The 18879-nt window shown below is 46.7% G+C and overlaps 1 protein-coding gene across 1 annotated transcript in view; it reads left to right on the top strand.

Annotated features, from left to right (window-relative positions):
- The first annotated feature begins 1046 nt into the window (after positions 1–1046).
- MMP24 (matrix metallopeptidase 24) overlaps positions 1047–18879 on the top strand; it is a 43044-nt gene continuing 25211 nt past the window's right edge. Inside the window, exon 1 of the mRNA XM_033095547.1 lies at positions 1047–1280. Coding sequence (XP_032951438.1) covers positions 1050–1280 — 231 coding nt within the window. The 5' untranslated portion in view covers positions 1047–1049. The remainder of the gene's footprint in view (positions 1281–18879) is intronic.

The raw sequence follows: 18879 nt of genomic DNA, 5'->3' as shown, positions 1-18879 counted from the left end.
TTCTGTTCTTTAGATCCACATATAAATGAGATCATATGGTATTTGTCTTTCTCAGTCTGACTTATTTCACTTAGCATAATATTGTCTAGATCCATCCATGTTGTTACAACATGCCTGTATCCTTTTTGACACTCGGTGTTTGCTACCCTGTGTTTCTTTGCACTTACGTTTTTTCACCAAGCTGTAAACTTCTACACTTCATGAAACCAACCTACTTTTCTTCTGTATCTCAGGTAGTCCAGGGCCCTACATATAGAGAGAGAAAGTGCTCAATAAATATGAGTTGTTTGGGATGAAAGATGATCAATCAGCTGGGTGATTTCTCTCCTTGGGAGGAGGGGCTGAGGGAATGAGCTTCGCCTTAATTTCACCTAATGTCTCTCGGGGCTGCTCCCCTGAAACACTACTCAGGTTTATTCTTTAGTTTCTCACCCTCCCTACCAAGGCAGCACCTCAGACCCTTTTCTCCAGTGCCAGCCAATCGGACTCTCTCCTCCAGGGCTGTTTCTTTAGCTCATTCTCCTCCAAGCCTGCCATTACCCCCAGGGCAACCCCTCAGACCCCTCTCCCCAGGGCGGGTCCTTTGGCTCTGGACCCCTAACCTCGTATAACCTCCCCCAGAGCCATCCTGTGGTTCTGTCTCCAGGATTATTTGCTTAGCCTCTTCTCCCTCCCCCAGGCCTGCCCCTCAGGCCCCCTCCTCCTGTCCCACGCCTTTGACCGTGCCTCTTGAGCTGTCCTCTTGGCCTCTGCGACCCCCACCCCAGCGCCGCTCCCCGATCAGTGCCCCAGGACTGGCGGAGAACCTCCACTGCGCGGGGCCGCCGGGTGCTGCCCCGGCGCCCCCTGCCGCCCCCCGCCGGGGCGGGGCGCGCGGAGGCGGGGGCGCGCTGGCGGCCGAGGCGGCGGCGGTGGCGAAGACAGGCGGGCCGGGCGCGTGTCCGCGGCGCCGTGACTCGGCGGCTCCGCAGCGGCTGCAGCGGGAGGACCCGGCCGGAGCCGCCGCCGCCGCCGCCATCGCAGCCGGGCGGCCGGGCCCCGCCGCGGGGATGCCGAGGAGCCGGGGCGGCCGCGCCGCGCTGGGGCCGCCGCCGCCGGGCTGGGCCCCGCGCTGGAGCCGCTGGCGGGCCCCCGGGCGGCTGCTGCTGCTGCTGCCCGCGCTCTGCTGCCTCCCCGGCGCCGCGCGGGCGGCGGCGGCGGCGGCGGCGGCGGGGGCCCGGGACCCGGCGGCAGTGGCGGCGGCGCGGGCGGCCGAGGCGGAGGCGCCCTTCGCCGGGCAGGTGGGGCCGGTGCGCGGGGCCGGGGCGCGGGCTCGGGGCCTCCGGGCAGGGCGGGGGGCGGCGTCGGGGCCGGGCCGCGCCTGCCGCCGGGGTGTGGAGGTGGCGCGCCGGGGTCCGCGCCTGGGGTCCGGGCCAGGGTCCCAGGGCGGGGGCTGGAAGGGCGGCGCCGAGGCTGCGGGGCCGGGAACCGCTTCAGCACCGCGGACAGGGGCAGTGGGCGAGGGCGGAGCCCAAGGGCCGATTGTTGTGGTGCGGGTGGGGTGCGTGGCCTGCAGGACCGTGTGTGAGGGAAACCGTACAACGCCTCGGAGTAAATAGTAAGCGCAGCCAGTCTGTTGTGGGCTGGGAGAAGAACCGAGGCTGTTCGAGCTGGAGAAGAGAGAATGGGGTGGGGGCTGGGGGGCCAGGGGAAGGACTCGATCACTGTCTTCATACCCGAAGGGCTGTCACGTGGAGGAAGGAGAGACTTGCTCGGCGAGGCCCCACAGGGCAGAACTCGGGCCAACAGGGTTGGGGGTAAGGGTTGCAAGAAGGCAAATTTCAGCTCAGTAAAGGAAGAAGTTTGTAACAATCGGAGCTGCTCAACCAGCTTAGGAGGCGGGGAGATGCTCAGCACTGGCATGTGGAAGCAAAAGCTCCGGGAGGGGATTGGATGGATACAGGCATAATAATAACAATACTGCCAGCTAGCATTTGCTGAGCACTCACTATGTGCCAGGCCTGGTGCTGTTTTATGTGAATTCGTATCTTATTTAATCCTCATAACTACTCTAGCAGATTAGTTGTAATTATTATCCCCACTTGACATGCCCACCTGTCCTTCCTTCAGTGGAAATAAAGAATTTAAGTAACTTGCCCAAGGTCACACAGCTAGTGAGCGATAGAGTTGGGATTCTAACCAAAGCAGGCTGACTCTAGTCTCGATATATTCACCATAACATTATTCTGTATCACATGAGGGTGAGGGCAGTGGACTTAGGTAATTTCCCTGGTTTCTTCCAACCTAAAGGTCTGCAATTGTAGTTAAGTGAGGTTGAGACAGTGGGGTTTTTTCAGAGTGATTGCCTCAATAATCCTAAGAGATGGAGTGTGCTTGTTGAAGCAGGCAGTCTGTTTGTTCAGAAGAATCTGCCAGAACAGGGATTCTTAATTGGGCATGGAACTCAAGGGGTCACAAACTCTGAAATTTTGCACAAAATTGTGTTTCTGTGTGCAAATGTGTTTTTCTACAGAGAATCCATAGCTTTCTGCAGACTCACAAAGGGGCACATGATCCAAAAATATTGGAGTGGGTAGAAAGTCTCTTTAGCCCCATTTGGTAGTTATTTTTCAAAGATCTAATGGCTGGCTGACTTTTAGTGAAAACTTTCCATGTTTGTGTTTTCAGTTTTATTCTATCTCAAAGTAATGCATTTCATGAGTTTATACCCTATAAAAAGTAGGATTCCTTGAGTCTTCCTGAGTGCACAGGGCAAGGTGGAAAGACTCTGGCCTGGGATTTAGGAGGGCTGGGCTGTAATTTGACCTTGGCCCCTTGTGGTTTGTGACCTTGGGCCATTTCCTTGCCTTCTCTAGGCTTGCCTTTTACCATCTCGAAAATGAAGAGGTAGGGTTAGATGATCTCAACTCTGAAATTCCTTAATTCCTGTGATATTTCAAGCATTGAGAGGCTATTTGCTTGACTATGTCAGGATTTGGAGAGAAGGTTATGTGTACCCACTCGTCATCGGTTTTATAGGCTTTGATTGTTCCACCTCTCTTAGCCTTGGTCAATGCACATTTAAGTTTTCCCTGTATAGACAGGCCACCCCTAGAATAGCTACATTCATCCTCTGTGTCATTTTAGTTGCCCTTTTCTAGATATCCTAGAGCCCTAAGTTTCAATAGACATAAACCTGGCCATTGTCCCCAGATATGTCCCCTGTAGTCTTGCAGAAAGGAAGGATGACTTCCCCTTTGGTTTTCAGGTCCCTTCCTGCTTCTGCCTATCCCTTTGTCAGCCTTCCTGACCCCAACCATTAGACCACTGCCTTTAGGAAACAATCTGCGGTAGCTCCTGGATCCCTTTCCTGGGTCAAAACTGATAGCCTGGAACACAACACCCTAGATGTGGATTATTTTTATCGGAATGCATTACCTTACATTTCCCCCACATTGACGTTTATCTGCCATTTTGCATCCCACTCAATACCTTCCTTCAGCTCTCACTCCTGTGGCAGAGCATTTCCCCGTGTGAAAGGGCTTAATATGATCTGCAGCCCTGAAATTTTCACTTTGCTCTACTTCTGGATCACTTATAAAAAATTTAAATAAGACAAGTCCCAGTATGGTCTCTTGGGGCCCCCTGCCTTCTTAATCTCCTTTCATTCAGAGAAGTGACCAATTATTTCCATCTATTGTATCCTATCTCTAAGTGAGTTCTCAGGCTGTGATACAAACCCCACCCTTAATTCTATGACTCCATTTTCAAAGCCTAATATGCTGTCCGAAACTTTCTGAAAGATAGAGGAATTATATCCACTGCTTCTCTCAACAATTTGCACCGAATTACCCCTGTTGAATACTAGTGGATCACAGGATTGAAACCTTATGGACTATTATTGCTTTTAATGTTGCTTATTCTAGCAGATAATGTTGCTTATCCCTCTTTCTGTCTTTTAAAGCCTCTCGAGTCTGACTCCACCCTACCTCCTCACTAGAAGGCTGCCTTTCCCATTGCTCCTCCACACACAGTTCCAGACGGGCTTGTCTCTCCTTTACCTTAAGACAAGCTACCTAGGTTTCTCTGGACCTCTATGCATGCTGATTATGTCTGCACCTCCACCCAGCCATCTGCAACTTTTCCTTCAAGTTTCAGCCCAAGCCCTGCTTCTCCAGGAAACTTTCCCTGACTTCTCTAGTCATTTATTTCTCTTTTCTTAGGGGAACACTTTGAGGCAGCCCCAACCAGTTTGCCATTTAAGTTTTTTTAAATAATTAAACATTATTTGGCGGGGGGGAGTTGTGGATCTTAGGCAAGGACTTCCCCCACCAAAACGCTTTATGTTTTTTAGATCTAACACAATCCCCAACTCTCAATGCTCATCATTCAATACTCAAGCATTCGATGATTATACACTTTATTTTTTATGCCCCAAAGTTACATAGATCTGAAATAGGTGCTCCTGAGCATGTGGGTCTCCAACCCCTAAGAAGATCTAAAACCCCTAAGAAGATGGCGCTTACTGCCCACCTGTCCTTCCTCCAGTGGAAATGGAGGTCATTCCTTTTAGCAGTGGTTCCACAATTTCACCCTTGAGTTCTTTCATAACCCATTAGGTAGGCTGTCGTCTAGTGGCAGTGACATACAGTAAAGAGGAATTGAGAGGTGGCCATGATCTTAGAGACCATCAAGTGGTACTTAATAGATAACTCTTGAATTGCCATTAGTGAATTGCCCAAGGACACTAAGCCTGATAGTAGGTGACTCAGAACTAGAACTTTTCCCCTGGTTTTCTGACTTCTTAGTTGAAAGCATTTTCACTATCTTTGGCTTTTGGTTTCTTATCTTTGTTCTTTCATTACCAATAGATAAAGTGTAAAAAAAAAAAAATTTTCACTGAGTGTTTTCTCCTTTGCTTTCTTGAGTCTTTCTTTTGTATTTTGCACATCAGGGGTCCCACTGATTCTATAATTGTCTTCCTGTGTTTGGTTTATTTAAAGCATCTTTCTCTTATTAGCTGAGTAGAAGCCCCACAAACAGTTTTGTTGGCCCTCCTAGTTTCCAATTTGATTCTGAGGAAAGTCAGTGCAGGCAGAAAGAGACACACCAATCAAAATGGCCCCATAAGTAATAGAATGTGATGGCCGGTCCAAGGGCATAATGCATTCCTGCCCTCTAGACCAGTTTTGAGAGATTTGCTATGGGTAGATGGAGACTGTTCTTCAACTTGTACCTGTAGTCAAGGAAAGAGAGAACACTGAATGAGTCTAGGGGTGGTGTAGGCCTATTAAGAAGCATTAACAGATTCCCAAGCCAAAAATTTATTTCAATGTGATTATGGCTTCCAGTATATTTTCACTGTTGTCTACAAAAAAAAAATTTCACTCTTAGGAAGTTCTTCCTCTTACTTACCCTGAATCTAGTCCACTGTATTTTCAGTTCATTTTCTCCTATTATGACTGTGGTTTTTCCTATTACATTAATAGCTTTATATCTGTAGGGTGCTGTGCACCATCCAGATGCTTTCACGTGAATGGTTCCATTTGATCCTGGTCGCATTGCCATGAGGTAGGTAGGGAAGATATTGTTCTCATTTTCTAGATGAGCAAGCGGAGGACTCTGACAGATGATGTGACTTGTCTACATCTTGTCCAGGAACCCACGTGTAGCTAATGAGTAGTAAAGAGGACCAGAGCTGGATTTTCTGTCCTTGGTCTGAGGGCTTTCCCCTCTGCACTAAACGGTCCTATTCTGGATTACTATAATAGCCTTTTAGCCAATCTTTTCCATTTTCGAGGTAGTTTTAGAGCAAATAAAAGTAAATCATAATTGTACCAAAGAGATTATTAATCCTAGGAAATGCTTAGCCTTGTGATGTGGTATAGTTTGAACTCAAAATGAAAGGAACCAAATTCTTGACAGACTGCAGCCAAGGTCTTCTCAATATCTAGCAGGTATCTGGCACATTCTGGATACTTGACAAATATTTTTAAATTAATTTCATTGTCTGCGTCCCCCACCAACTTCTTTGAATAATGCCTGGTACATTAAAAAATCAGTACTTTTTTGGAAGAATGAATGAAAGCATGCTAGAGGTATAAACAAGGTGTGAGGAAGCACTGAAGGGGGAGGAGACAAGGTCCCCAGCTGAGGCTGGGGAAGTCAGGGACGGTTTTAGAAAGAAGGCTGGTATCGATGATAAACCTCTGAGGGAGGAGAAGGACTGGGAATGGTGAGAGGGGGCAGTCCAGACAAAAGGAAAACCATGAACAAAGGCTCCACAACAGTGCGTGCCATGTTTAGGAAACAGTAAATAATTTGCTGTGCCTGGGGCATCGAGTTACTTGCTATTTCCAGTTAGAGCGTATGAGAAGAAGAGGCTGGAAAGGGGAGGCTGGGAGCAGATTGTGAAACTGGCCTTTGTCCAAAGGCTGAGGGGAGTCGTGGAAGATTTCTTAGCAGACAAGTTACCTGTTCAGAGCCATGCTGAGGAGGTGGAGAGACCTGGCCTATTCTGGAGCCGTTGTGGATGCTGGCGCCTGCCCTGGGTGCTTGAAGCTTTCTCAACACAATTTAGGTCTGTGGGCCTGTTTTAGAGACTAGAATGTGGATAAAAGCTGTGAGTCCCAATCTGGCCCTCTCCAGCTGCTAGATTTGGGAACTAATCATTTGGTGTCTCTGGACCTCAGACCGATTCCGTTCAAGTCCTTTACTAGTTTTTCTTCATCGTTACTCCATGCATTCATGTTAAAAGGCCACTTCGAATTAGACTGTAACGATCTATAGGAGAGCGGCAAAACCATCAATATAAGATACTATTTTCTCAAATATCATACCATGTTGTCGTAACAAAATAGGTAGAGAAAAACAAGGCATTGTTATTAACAACTTCTGTTAGCAACAGTGATTTAAAAACGCAATTCTATGCCACAAAAACTCATGCGCACGCTGTTCTCTAAACACTGGGCCCCTAAAACACTGGGCCAGAAAGATGGAAGCGTCCTTCACCTCTTTCTCTCTTCACCCACCTCAATCGCATCAATTCCCAGCAACCCCACCTCCTGAGTAGATCTTCCCCGCGTCCACTTCTCGCCACCTCCACCTCAGTCTAAACTTCTATCATGTCTCATCTGGACTTCAGAAACTTCCCAACTGATGAGCCTCTCTTTCCTGCCTCTAATCTTCCTTCAAACAGAAGCCAGAGTGACCTTTTAAAAATAAATCTATACAGCGGTCAGTTATATCTGAAGCAAATATGGCAAAAGCTAAGATTTAACAAAGCTGGTTCGTGGTTATCCGTTTGTTTTACTATTTTGGATGCTTGAAATATTTAACTAAAAATAAACAATAAAGCTGATTGTGTTCCTCCCACCCTCACCTTGCTCAAAACGGCTTTTAGGATAAAGACGAAACCATGATGATTATACTACTACTTCTTCCTTTTAGTTCTTTTTATGGACAGATTTCAAACACACACGAACATAAAATGAATAGTATTCTGAACCCCTTTGTACCCAGCACCCACCAGGCTGCTTACAAGGCCTGAGGCTCTGCCTGACTGAGGCCTGCCCACCTCCCTGACGTCCTTTTGTGTCCCCTTCTCAGGACACTCCAGCCACCCTGGCCTTCTTTCTCTTTTTCTAACACACAGGCTCCTTCCCATCTCGGGCATTCAATAAGATAGTCTTTTTCCTGGGATGCTCATTCTCCTACCTTCGTCTCTTCTTCTACTCACACACAGGTCTCCACCGAGATGTGATAGCCTCAGGGAGGCCACCCCTGATCTCCCGTCACACACTGTCACAGCACCTTCTCCTTTTCCTTTCAGGCCACTTCCCATGATTGTGAGGAAACATTTAGTCTTTCCATGTCCATGTCCCTCGCCAGGCAGGTTATAAGCTGTATGAGGATGAGTTCAGTGGGGGTAACGAGCATTTTTTATATGTATGATGTGGTATGACAGTGAGGGGTGCATAAAATGCCACCGGGAGCACAGAGGAAGGCCACGGAACCCCAGGTAGGCCTATCAGCTGAAGTGGCATTCAAGCTGCATTTTGAAGCATATTTAATCGTCTGTCAGGGAGAGGCCAGAACACATGTGGAAAGGCATTCTAGGGAGAGGGGATGAAAACTGCACAGAGGAAGGAACCAGCAGGATATGTTCCGGCAACACCAGTCTGTAGCTAGAGTAAGGGGTACTCGGGGGGGGGGGGGCAAAAAGAGGGTAGGATGTACAGACAGACGATAAGCCTAGAAAGGTGATTGGCATCAGATTGTGAAGCTTGTTGAGTGCCATGCTAAGGAGCTCGGGCTTTAAGACTGGCAGTGAGGAGCCAGGAGATCGGCTCCACACTCAATCCAATTAAGCTAAAATAATAGAACTTTATATAATTACTTAGAGATTATTTAGCTCAGCCATCTGCCTGTTACAGTTGAGAAACTAAGGCCTGACCACGGTCTTTGTCTTCCCTCTTCCCTTTTCTAACTCAGCAATAAGTTAAGCCCCAGGGGCCAGAAAACTGGCAGATGTGCAGGAAGGTACTGGAAAGAGGGAGGAAGGCTCAGGCTCCTCGCTTCTCAGACAGTAAATGAGAGCACGGCCACACTCCTGGCCTCGGGAGGAGGTCTCCCCAGAACTGGAAAACTTGGACATCCCAGAGCTGACCCAAAACCCCAAAGGTGCCACCTCCATGGGCATAGCGATGGCCTGGCTTGTGGTGGCCTCCGGGGAGTGGGCCGAGGACACTGCACAGGGAATTCCCGCTAGTTCTTACCACCCACTTCAGAGCTGGTGGCAGCCAAGACGCAACACCATGCCCTTAAGGTGTTTGTCAAGAAGCTAAGTCGGGCGTTGTGGGTGATCCTGAAGGCCCGTCTCAGACTGGCAGTAAGTGAAAAAAAAAAGACAGAGCCTTTGGAGGGAAACCAGAGCCAGTGTGGAGGGGGTACCATGACAGAGAGAACCCTTCTTAAGACACAGCGACATTGGGCTCCACTTTCAGTTCCTCTACCAACTTGCTCTGTGATTTTGGATAAGTCATTTCTCCCTTTTATTTTTCACTTCTGCAAAACAAGCGTGTTAAATGAGATGCTCTCTAAGTAGTGTTGACCAGTGCATTTTCTGGATCCCTGAATGGTTAAGCCTTCCAGTTTGAAGTTTTTAAAAAGTAATTGTAACTCAGCTGGGCTCATCGGCAAGACTAGGAGCTCAGTTGTACGGCTAGAGGAGGAAGCAGGGTTTCGGTGGGACGGGAGTTGGGGGGAACTGACACAGCAACAGCGCTGGTCTCTGAAGAGTCACCAAAGAGACACAGTGATTTGTTCTGGCAGCAGTGACCAAAGGTGGTGGTCCATCTATTGCTGGAGAGTGTGGAAACAAGAATACAAACAATAATGTTGGAAGAACGCTGCTTATGTGCCAAGATCTGCTCAATACTTTTACACACACCTGTTAGTTTCCTATTGCTGCTGAAACGAATTACCACAAATTAGTGGCTTTACAACACAAATGTACTGTCTTACAGTTCCGGAGGTTAGAAGATCAAAACGGGACTTACGGGACTAAAATCAAGGTGTCAGCAGGACTGCATTCTTTCTAGGAGGCTCTAGAGAGAATTCATACCTCGGCTTTTCCAGCTTCCAGAGGCTGCCCACATTCCTTGGCTTGTGATCCCTTCCAGCAATGACATCGCTCTGATGTCTGCTTCTGTCGCCATAGCTCCTCCTCTGGCTCTGACCCTCCGGCCTCCCTGTTACAAGAACCGTTGTGATTACATTAAGACCACCTAGTAACCCAGGATTATCTCCCCACTGAAGGTCCTTAACTTAATCATACCTGTGAAGCCTCCTTTGCCATGGAAGGTAATATAGTCACAGGTTTGGAGGATTAGGATGCAATCTTTGAAGGGCAATTATTTTACCTACCTCAGTGTATCATCTCACTGAATCCTCCTACCAGCCCTTCTTTGATCATCCCCTATTTAACAGATGAAGAAAATGATGCTTCAAGAAGTTAGATCATTTGCCCAAGGACACTCAGCTGGGAAGAGCAAAGAGGCACTAGCTGGCATGTGGTGGCCTCTTGGTCCCAAGTGACCTCTTTTCACATAGGACCCCACTCAGCTCCCAGGTGTTTAGGGACTAGAGTCTCACTCTCTGGAAGAGACTGAGAACCAGGCGGGGAATCTGAGACTGAGAAACACATTAGGATCACAACAATCTCTACGCAGGACCTGAGTGCCAGACAGGGAAACTGAGGCCAAAATCCACTTGTAAGGACTGAAGTAACATGGCAATGGATGGGAAAGCATGATCTTAAGCCACTCTTGATGCCAGTATGCAACGACGCAATGGAATCTGTGTTGGGGTACTGAAGTTAGGACTGGCCAAGGAGGAGGACAGGCAAAGGACCCAGAGATGAGAGCAGAGCCGAGGCACAGAGGGCAGGTGCTCGCTATTGAGCCCATTTCAATGGAAGGCTTTTCTCAATACTTTCTGCCTTAGTAAATTAGAGATGATACTAAACATAACATGACCATTTCTTCATGGCATAGTGTCATCACTCCCAGCGGTCCTTACTGCAGAGGTTCTCAAACTTTAGTAGGCACTGAATCACCTGAGGTACAGGTTCCCAGTTCCCAGCCTCAGAGAGTCTGATTTGGTAGATCTAGATTCGGGTTTGAGAAGATGTGCTTTTTTGTCTTTTAATTAAATTTATTGGGGTGACAATGATTAGTAAAATTACATAGGTTTCAAGTGTACAATTCTATAATATATCATGTATATGTCACATTGGGTGCTTACCACGCAGTCAGTTCTCCTTCCATCACCATATATTTGACCCCTTTTACCGTTTTCTACCAATCCCTTCCCCCCCTTACTCTTTGGTAACCACTAAATTGTTGTCTGTGTCAATGAGTTTTTGTTTGTTTCTTTGTTTATCTTGTTCCTTTGTTGCTTTCAGTTTTATAGCCCACATATGAGTGAAGTCATATGGTTCTCAACTTTTTCTGATTTATTTCGCTTACATAATAATTTAAAAATCCATCCATGTTGTCGCAAATGGCAGTACTTCATCTTTTCTGATGGCAGAATAGTATTATGTATATGTACCACATCTTTATCCAATCATCTATCAAAGGACTTTGGTTGTTTCCATGTCTTTGGCCACCGTAAATAAAGCTGCAATGAACACTGGACTACATATATCTTTATGGGTAAATGTTTTCAGATTTTTTGGGTAGATACCCAGGAGAGGGATTGCTGGGTCATATGGTAATTCTAGTCTTAATTTTGAAGAACCTCACACTGCCTTCCATAGCAGCTGCACAAATCTGCATTCCCACTAACTGTGTATGAGGGTTCCTTTTTTTTTCCACAGCCTCTCCAACACTTATTTGTCTTGTTGATGATAGCCATTCTAACAGGTGTGAGGTGATTGTGGTTCCATTTGCATTTCCCTAATAGCTAGTGAAGTTGAGCATTTTTTCATATATCTGTTGGCTGTGTGTCTTCTTGGGAGAAGTTTCTGTTCACGTCCTCTGCCCAATTTTTAATTGGATTGTTTGTCTTTTTGTTGTTGAGTTTATGAGTTCCTTATATGTTTTGGATATTAGCCCCTTACTGGAGGCGTTGTTTGCAAATAGCTTCTCCCATTCGGTTGGTTGCCTCTTTGTTTTGTTGATGGTTTCTTTTGCTGAGCAGGAGCTTTTCAGTTTGATACAGTCCCATTCATTTATTTTAGCTTTTACTTCCCTTGCTTTTGAGGTCAAATTCATAAAATCCTCTGGAAGATACGTTTTTAACAAGCTCCCTGGATGGTGCGATGCTGATAGCCCATGACGTAAAAGGACTGCACGCTGAGAAGCACAGCCTCAGAGTTTGGGGCTACAGTATAGTGAAGTGTTTAGAGCTGTCACCTATCAGGAAAATCACAATCATTGTTATTGCTATCTTTTACTGAGTACTTAAGACCACATGTTATTTAATCTTCACAACCACTCCACGAGGCATACACTAATGACATGGTGCAGACGAAGGCAATGCGCGACAGAGTGGGCCAATCATTTGCCTCTGGTCATGTAACAGGTAAATGCAAGAATTAGGATTTGAACCCAGCACATCTTGTCCCTAGAGTGTACACTCTTAACCATAACCCTCAACGTCCTCTCAAGCTGGCTTGCTCCTCACCGCTCTCCACACCCCACACCACGCCCGCTCACCTCCACCTGCCCAAAGAAGTAAACCAGCTCTCACTCAGCCTCAGACTGGAATACTCGTGACTGAATGCATAGTGCTGTCCCTAAAATGTAGAATTTAGGGTTTAAAGGACCCTGAGAGGATATTAAGGCAGCCCTAAGTGGGAATCCCTTTCTAGTAGTGGCAATTGAGGGCACTTTTGCCCACGCTCAGGGGAACTTTCAGCAATGTCTGGAGACATCTGGCATTTAGTGTAAAAGCCAAGAATGCTGCTAAACGTCCTACAGTGTACAGGACAACACCCCTCTACCCCATAACAAAGAATTATCTGGCTCAAAAGATCAATAGTGCCGAGGTTGAGAAACCCTGTTCTATAGCAAGTTTTGACCAGCGAACCCTCGCCCTGAGCAGTGCAACTCATTTTCATTCAATAAATATGTATCTATGCCAGGCCCTGTGCTAGGTGTGGACATACAATGGTGAAGAAGACAGATGATGGGCCCTGCCCTATAGTCAAGAAGAAGAGGCAAATAATTGAACACATGATTACAACACTGTGTGACAACAAACGTGATAAGGAGAAGGAATGCCTGATTTCAGATATATCTGGGTTTGAATCCTGCCACTTCTTAGCTTTGTGGCTCTAGGTGATTACTTAACGTCTCTGAACCTAAGTTTCCTCATGTGCAAACTGGGGATCATAATTCCTACCTTGTGGGGTCACTGCATTCTAAAGTACGTAGCACAATGGCAGGTATGTTGTGGGCGTTCTAATAATAGTAGCTCTTATCATTGTTATTATACTTAGAACATCTCTGTCAAAAAGTTGTTTCTAATAATCAGTCAAGATCTATATTCTTTAATCTCCCATGTTGGTCTTCATTTTGCACTCTGTGCTAACCAGAATCTAAACCTTTATCCATAGCCATTTGGCTTTTTGAAGACTGTCACATTCCCTGCAGCCCTCCCTAATGAAGCCTACACATCCCTCATCTTTCCTCACAGGACATGGTTCCTAGTTCCCTCACTTTCCTGACCACTTTCCCTTAGTCGTGCCCTAGTTTGTCACTGTCCCTCTATATATATGAGGTCAGACAATTAATTTCACGAACTCATCCTAGAAAAAGTGCTACATACCTCATTGCTGAATATCACTATGGTCACCTTCGAAGTACTCCCCTTGGGAAGCTATGCACCGATGCCAGTGCCTAGTCCACCCTTCAAAGCAATTTTGGAACTCTTTTTCTGGAATGGCCATCAGACCTGTCGTCATATTACCTTGATGTCCTGAATGTCATCAAAATGACTTCCTTTCAATATTTCCTTTATCTTCGGGTAAAGAAAGAAGTCATTGGGGGCCAGATCAGGTGAGTAGGGAGGGTGTTCCAATACAGTTATTTGTTTATTGGCTAAAAACTCCCCTCCAGACAGTGCTGTGTGAGCTGGTGCATTGTCGTGATGCAAGAGCCATGACTTGTTGGCGAAAAGTTCAGGTTGTCTAACTTTTTCACGCAGCCTTTTCAGCACTTGCAAATAGTAAACTTGGTTAAGTGTTTATCCAGTTGGTACAAATTCACAATGAATAATCCCTCTGATACCAAAAAAGGTTAGCAACATCGTTGCAGCAAGTTCGTGAACTTTAATTGTCAGCCCTTGTACAACCTCTAGAACTGGACTTGGACCTCCTGTGCGTGTTGAGACCAATGCCTTGTTCCTCTTACATCATCACCCTAGATTATGACCTCGGCTGCCCAACCTCTATGATCAAGGTCTTTTATTCTTGCCCCCTCATTCTAGCCCATGCTTCCAAATTTGAGAAGTTCCTGCCTGGTCCTTCTTTGTAGACTTCACCTCTGGCCTTTCTGATAATACGTTCTGGCCTTTTTCTTTTCTTTTCTTTTTTATTGGGGAACAGCATGTTTCTCCAGGGCCCATCAGCTCCAAGTCATTGTCCTTCAGTCTCATTGTGGAGGGCGCAACTCAGCTCCAAGTCCAGTCGCCATTTTCAATCTTTAGTTGCAGGGGGCACAGCCCACGATCCCATGTGGGAATTGAACCGGCAACCTTGTTGAGAGCTCGCGCTCTAACCAACTGAGCCACCCGGCCGCCCAGGCCCACTGCATTTCTGATCAAACACCTGATCTGATCCTCCCCATTCTCGCACGTCTTCTCCAGGCCCGTACAGTCTGATTTGGACACACACCCAGCCAGGTGTGATGCTCCTGCATGCCACCTGATCCGTCTTTTAACTGATCCATCTTTCTCTCCTCCCCCAACACCCGTGGCCGTCTCTGTCTCCCAAGAGCAAACTGGCAGCTCCACCAGTTGATCTGCTTCTCGCTGCCTCCATTGCCACCTCGAATCTCACCACCGCCTCTGCTGTCTGTCGCTGTCTCTTCAGGCCACATTTTTCCTCCTTGTTATTCTCCGCTCTCTCCTTTGCCTACCACTACTCCTGAACATCTCAGCTTTGTCTTCTCGGGAACCCAAATCCCACCTGTTAGCCAGCAGACTAATCACACGGTATTGTCTCTCATCTCTGCATCTTTGGTTCAGCCCAGCTATTTTGGTCCCTGCTTGCAACTCAGCTTTTTCTCGCTTTCCTCTGGGTTTACACCTCTCTCAGCACTTCAAGGGTGACAGACACCTTAGAGTTGGTTAACTGAGCTATAAAGGTTAGACTTCGGATGTGGCTGGTGATTGATTAATGGATGCAGGTGTAAAGAGATGAAAGATAGGTCATTTTGTTTAAAACTGAATGGGCATTTTTCCTTTTGTGGATTTTATCTTTTTTTTTTTTCAGATGGGACAATGGAGCCTATTGCCTCATCAAGCAAAGAAGTCAAACCATAATAGATTGAATTTCAGCAAACATTCTTTTCAGCCTCTAATAGATACCAAGAACTGTGCTTGGTACTTTCATGTGTATTACTCAATAAACATTTCCAAGATGAAAAATCCCTTCCTTCGTACCCAAACAGTGCCTCCTAGATGAACCATTTGTTCGTTCGTTCATTCATTCATTCATTCAGTGATTACTTACTGTGCTAGGCACTGCTAAGTACTGCAGCAAACACAAAAATAAATAAGAGTCTCTGCTCCTTAGGAACTCAGTCTAGTGGGGTAAACATATGAACCCACAGGTGTGATATACTGTGGCAGTTTTGTTTAGGGTGGTAGAGAAGTAAGGTACTGCAGGAGTAAAGAGGACACCCATTAGCTCTGCCAGGGAGAGTTAAGGAAGGTTTAGCAAAGAGGTGACGCGTCAGCTAGACCTTGAGGGATGAGTGCACTAACACACATGAAGAGAATGGGCCTTGAGGCCGCAGCAACAGCCTGGAAGCGTGGAAGCGCAGGGAATGTTTTGGAATTGCTATGACTGGAGTGTAGAAGACTTATTCCAACATCAGGGGCTTCTGTCCCGAGCACTGAGAGGCCTCCCTGAGTCACAGAGCAAGTGAGTGGCGGAGACAGGGTTAATAAGCAGCAGACGTTGGGATTGTCTGGTGCCTAATCCATAGTCTTTAGCCTCCTACCCTCTAATACACACACACACACACCAGGTCCGACCTCAAGGCCCTGTTCCCTGGCCTAGAGCTGTCACTTGACCAGCCCCACCCCCCCCATTTTGCCTGGAGTTCTGAGGCTTGTCCCCAGTGAACCTGGGAGGGAAGCAGAGCCCAGAGAAGCCTGATCCATTCCAGTGTTTGGTCCCAATCCAGGCATTTGTCTAGGACCTGAGGGCATAGCTCCTAACTCCTGATGCTGCTGAGATAGGCTCTGTGCCCTTCAGAATGGATCCTGATTGACTCTGAGACGCGCCTTGCCGGTGTATCCCAGTAAAGGACCTGGGTAAGCAGGTAGCCCTTTACTGAGGAGGAGCTGCTTTCCATTCCCCGAAGCCTGAGAAGGCCGGAGTGTGTTTATGCCAAAAGTTCCCTGTTCCCTCTCTCCTACCAGAAGCAGTACTGGGGGAAGGAGGGGAGAAGAGTCTTGAATTCCACGCTACCTTAGAGGCAGGTGCTCCAAAAAGGACTCAGTCGGCTGACCGGTTTGCAGTGGTGTCTGGCCAGTGATCCCCAGCCATTTCCCAAACGCCATAATCCACCTTAGGTGGAGTTTTAGAGAGGCGTTGGGTTTATTTTAGATTTGTACCTCACCTCTTTTTGGAATGGCTTGCGGCCGTTTCCAGATTGAAACAAGGTTTTTAAGGAAGACTTCTAAGGAGGAAACATAACGCGGTGGTTGGAACGATGAAAAAAGTTCCTTCCAAGCATCACCATGCTCAACACGTAAGCTATAAATTTGGCTGAAAGATTCCTGGCAGAAAGGCCAAAAGGGAAAACCTCTGGATTACCCAGGGTTCGTTCTCTGAAACCAGAAACCATACCGAATCTCCTGTAGGAAAAACATTTTCCTCAAGCTAAATTTTGATAGAAAGTGATTGTATTTGGTCCTAAGAAGGTGGAGTGACAGGGTGCAGAGCACACAGCTCGAGCCAGTTGTTGTTTCTCTGTGGGCAGTGCTCCCAGTGCTGTGTGAGAGACGGTCGTGTCCACAGGGCACCTAACAGCAAGTAGACTTCCCGTGACAATGTACTTCCTCCACAGGAGCCCCAAGGACTGGCTCTGGGTTCAAGGAGAATGTGGGAGGGCGGGATGACTAGATTTCAAAAGGCAGAGAAGGTGTCAAAGGCCACTTATTCCACCTTGATTTTACAAATGATAACATAAGGGATAACAGACACCATTTGAGTGATTCTGGGTCAGGTGCATTCCTTCGTTTCATCTTAATAACAATCCTGTGGAGGAGGAATTACTGTTTCCGTTTTATAAATAAGGAAACTCACACAGCCAGCGAGTAGTGAAGTCAGGATTCCATGGCACGACTGTGTGCCTTTTTCCCACTCTACCACCCTGTTTGTTCAACTCAATAATTCTTCGTTAAAGTTTCCATACAGAAAGAGAACGTAATGTGACATTCTGGGTGTGAGGGACTGAGAGAACAGAATGGAGGGACGTAGGCTTTGATGACATAACCTAGAAGTTGGAGCTCCTAGAGGAATGGATGGGTCATTTGTCAGTTGCCCTGTCAAGTCCATTTCCACATGTCTCACTTGAGCTTTTTGGCAGATCCTAGGCCACAGCCACGTCACAAGTGATTCTCTGTAATTTGTCCACTTGGGAACAGGTAATCATATATCACTCTCTCCACTTCCCTCCTTTCCAACCCTCTCTACTCATCGCCACACTCCCTTCCCCCAAGTTCCAGCCATTTAAAATACTCCCGACACCTCCAGACAATTGCACATGCGGTATCCATGAAGAATTAGCTCAGATCCCATGTCCACCTGGAGGCCTCCCCCACGTTCCCCTTTCTCCCCGTCCCCACCCCCCATGTGGCTAAGACACCCCTCTTACACACCTGATTTGTCGTGCTCTCTTTTCATGGTGGCTTTACTTGTTGGTCTGTAAGCTCCTTATTCATCTTTAGATCCCTGGAGACTTGTACAGTGCCTAGCATGTAGTAAGTGCCCAATAATATTTGTTGGACCGACGTAACGGCCAGCTACTGTGTGTCAGGCACTTCCTGGGCCCTGGGTATACAGAGGTGAGTAAAATACAGACCCTTCCCTTGAGGAGCTCAGGGGCTGAGATGTAATGATGAGAGCCCAATATTATAAAATCTATACTATCTGTAATGGGGGATTTAGGGGACACAGAAGAGGGAGAAGGTAACTTAGCCTGGAGAGTAAGGGAAGTCTTCCAGAAGTAGCAATTTATGGCTGAACATTAAAATTATGAAAGGTTTTTGCCAAACTAAGAAGTATAGCAGGCAGAAGGGAAACTGTACAAAGGCATGAGAGCGATTCAGTGTTTGGGGAGGCGCAAGAAGTACTGATACCCTGCGCCATAATTTGGCGTGAAAAGCATGTTTTAGAATCAAATGTGAGAGAGGTAAGGTTACCGCTCTGTTGTTGACGTTTTAAGACTTTGTTATTCTGACTATTTTGTTTTTAATCAGTCCAGTGGATTTTATCACAAGGCAGGAAAGACTATAAAAATAACAACGTATTTATAGTTTCTGGTTTGCCTCCTTCCAAAAACGGTTTGATTTGACTTGTAATAACAGACACATCTACAATAAGACTGTTCATATAGAAACAAGAAACAAAAACTATAGATAGGAGGGGAATAATACTGTTTCCTATGTTCCTTTTCTTGCCTCAGCCCACTAGGTGTTCAGGATGATCTCAGGGTCGGCTCAGGTTCTGTCGGCTTAGACACTGGCACCTAGGAGTGCTCCTGTAAATGTTTGTGGATTCAGGAAATACCTGGGTGTTTTCCTCATTTTCCAATTGATGCCACAGATATTTCCTGATGCTCTGGTTTCTTCCGGTTTCCATCCTCTCATGCTTTTGGTGGGAATAACTGTCTTTATTTTGCAATCCTTCAAATCCATTGCTTAGTTGAGCTTCTTCACCCAAGCTACTTTCAGATTCTCTTGCCCTTTTAAAGTTTTTCTCCTTTTTATTTTTAATGACTTCATGCATAAAACTTAGAAAAAAGAGGGGGGAAAAGTCCCCCATGATACTATAACAAAAGTTTTTTTTTACTTTATTTCAGACTTTCAGAGAAGTTTCCAAGAATAGGAGAAAGAATTCCTGAACACCCTTTGCCCGGATTTCCCAACTGTTAA

This window comes from Rhinolophus ferrumequinum, chromosome 23, assembly GCF_004115265.2.
Source record: "Rhinolophus ferrumequinum isolate MPI-CBG mRhiFer1 chromosome 23, mRhiFer1_v1.p, whole genome shotgun sequence".
NCBI classification, from domain to species: Eukaryota; Metazoa; Chordata; class Mammalia; order Chiroptera; family Rhinolophidae; genus Rhinolophus; species Rhinolophus ferrumequinum.
This window is presented reverse-complemented; position numbering and strand designations above follow the sequence as displayed.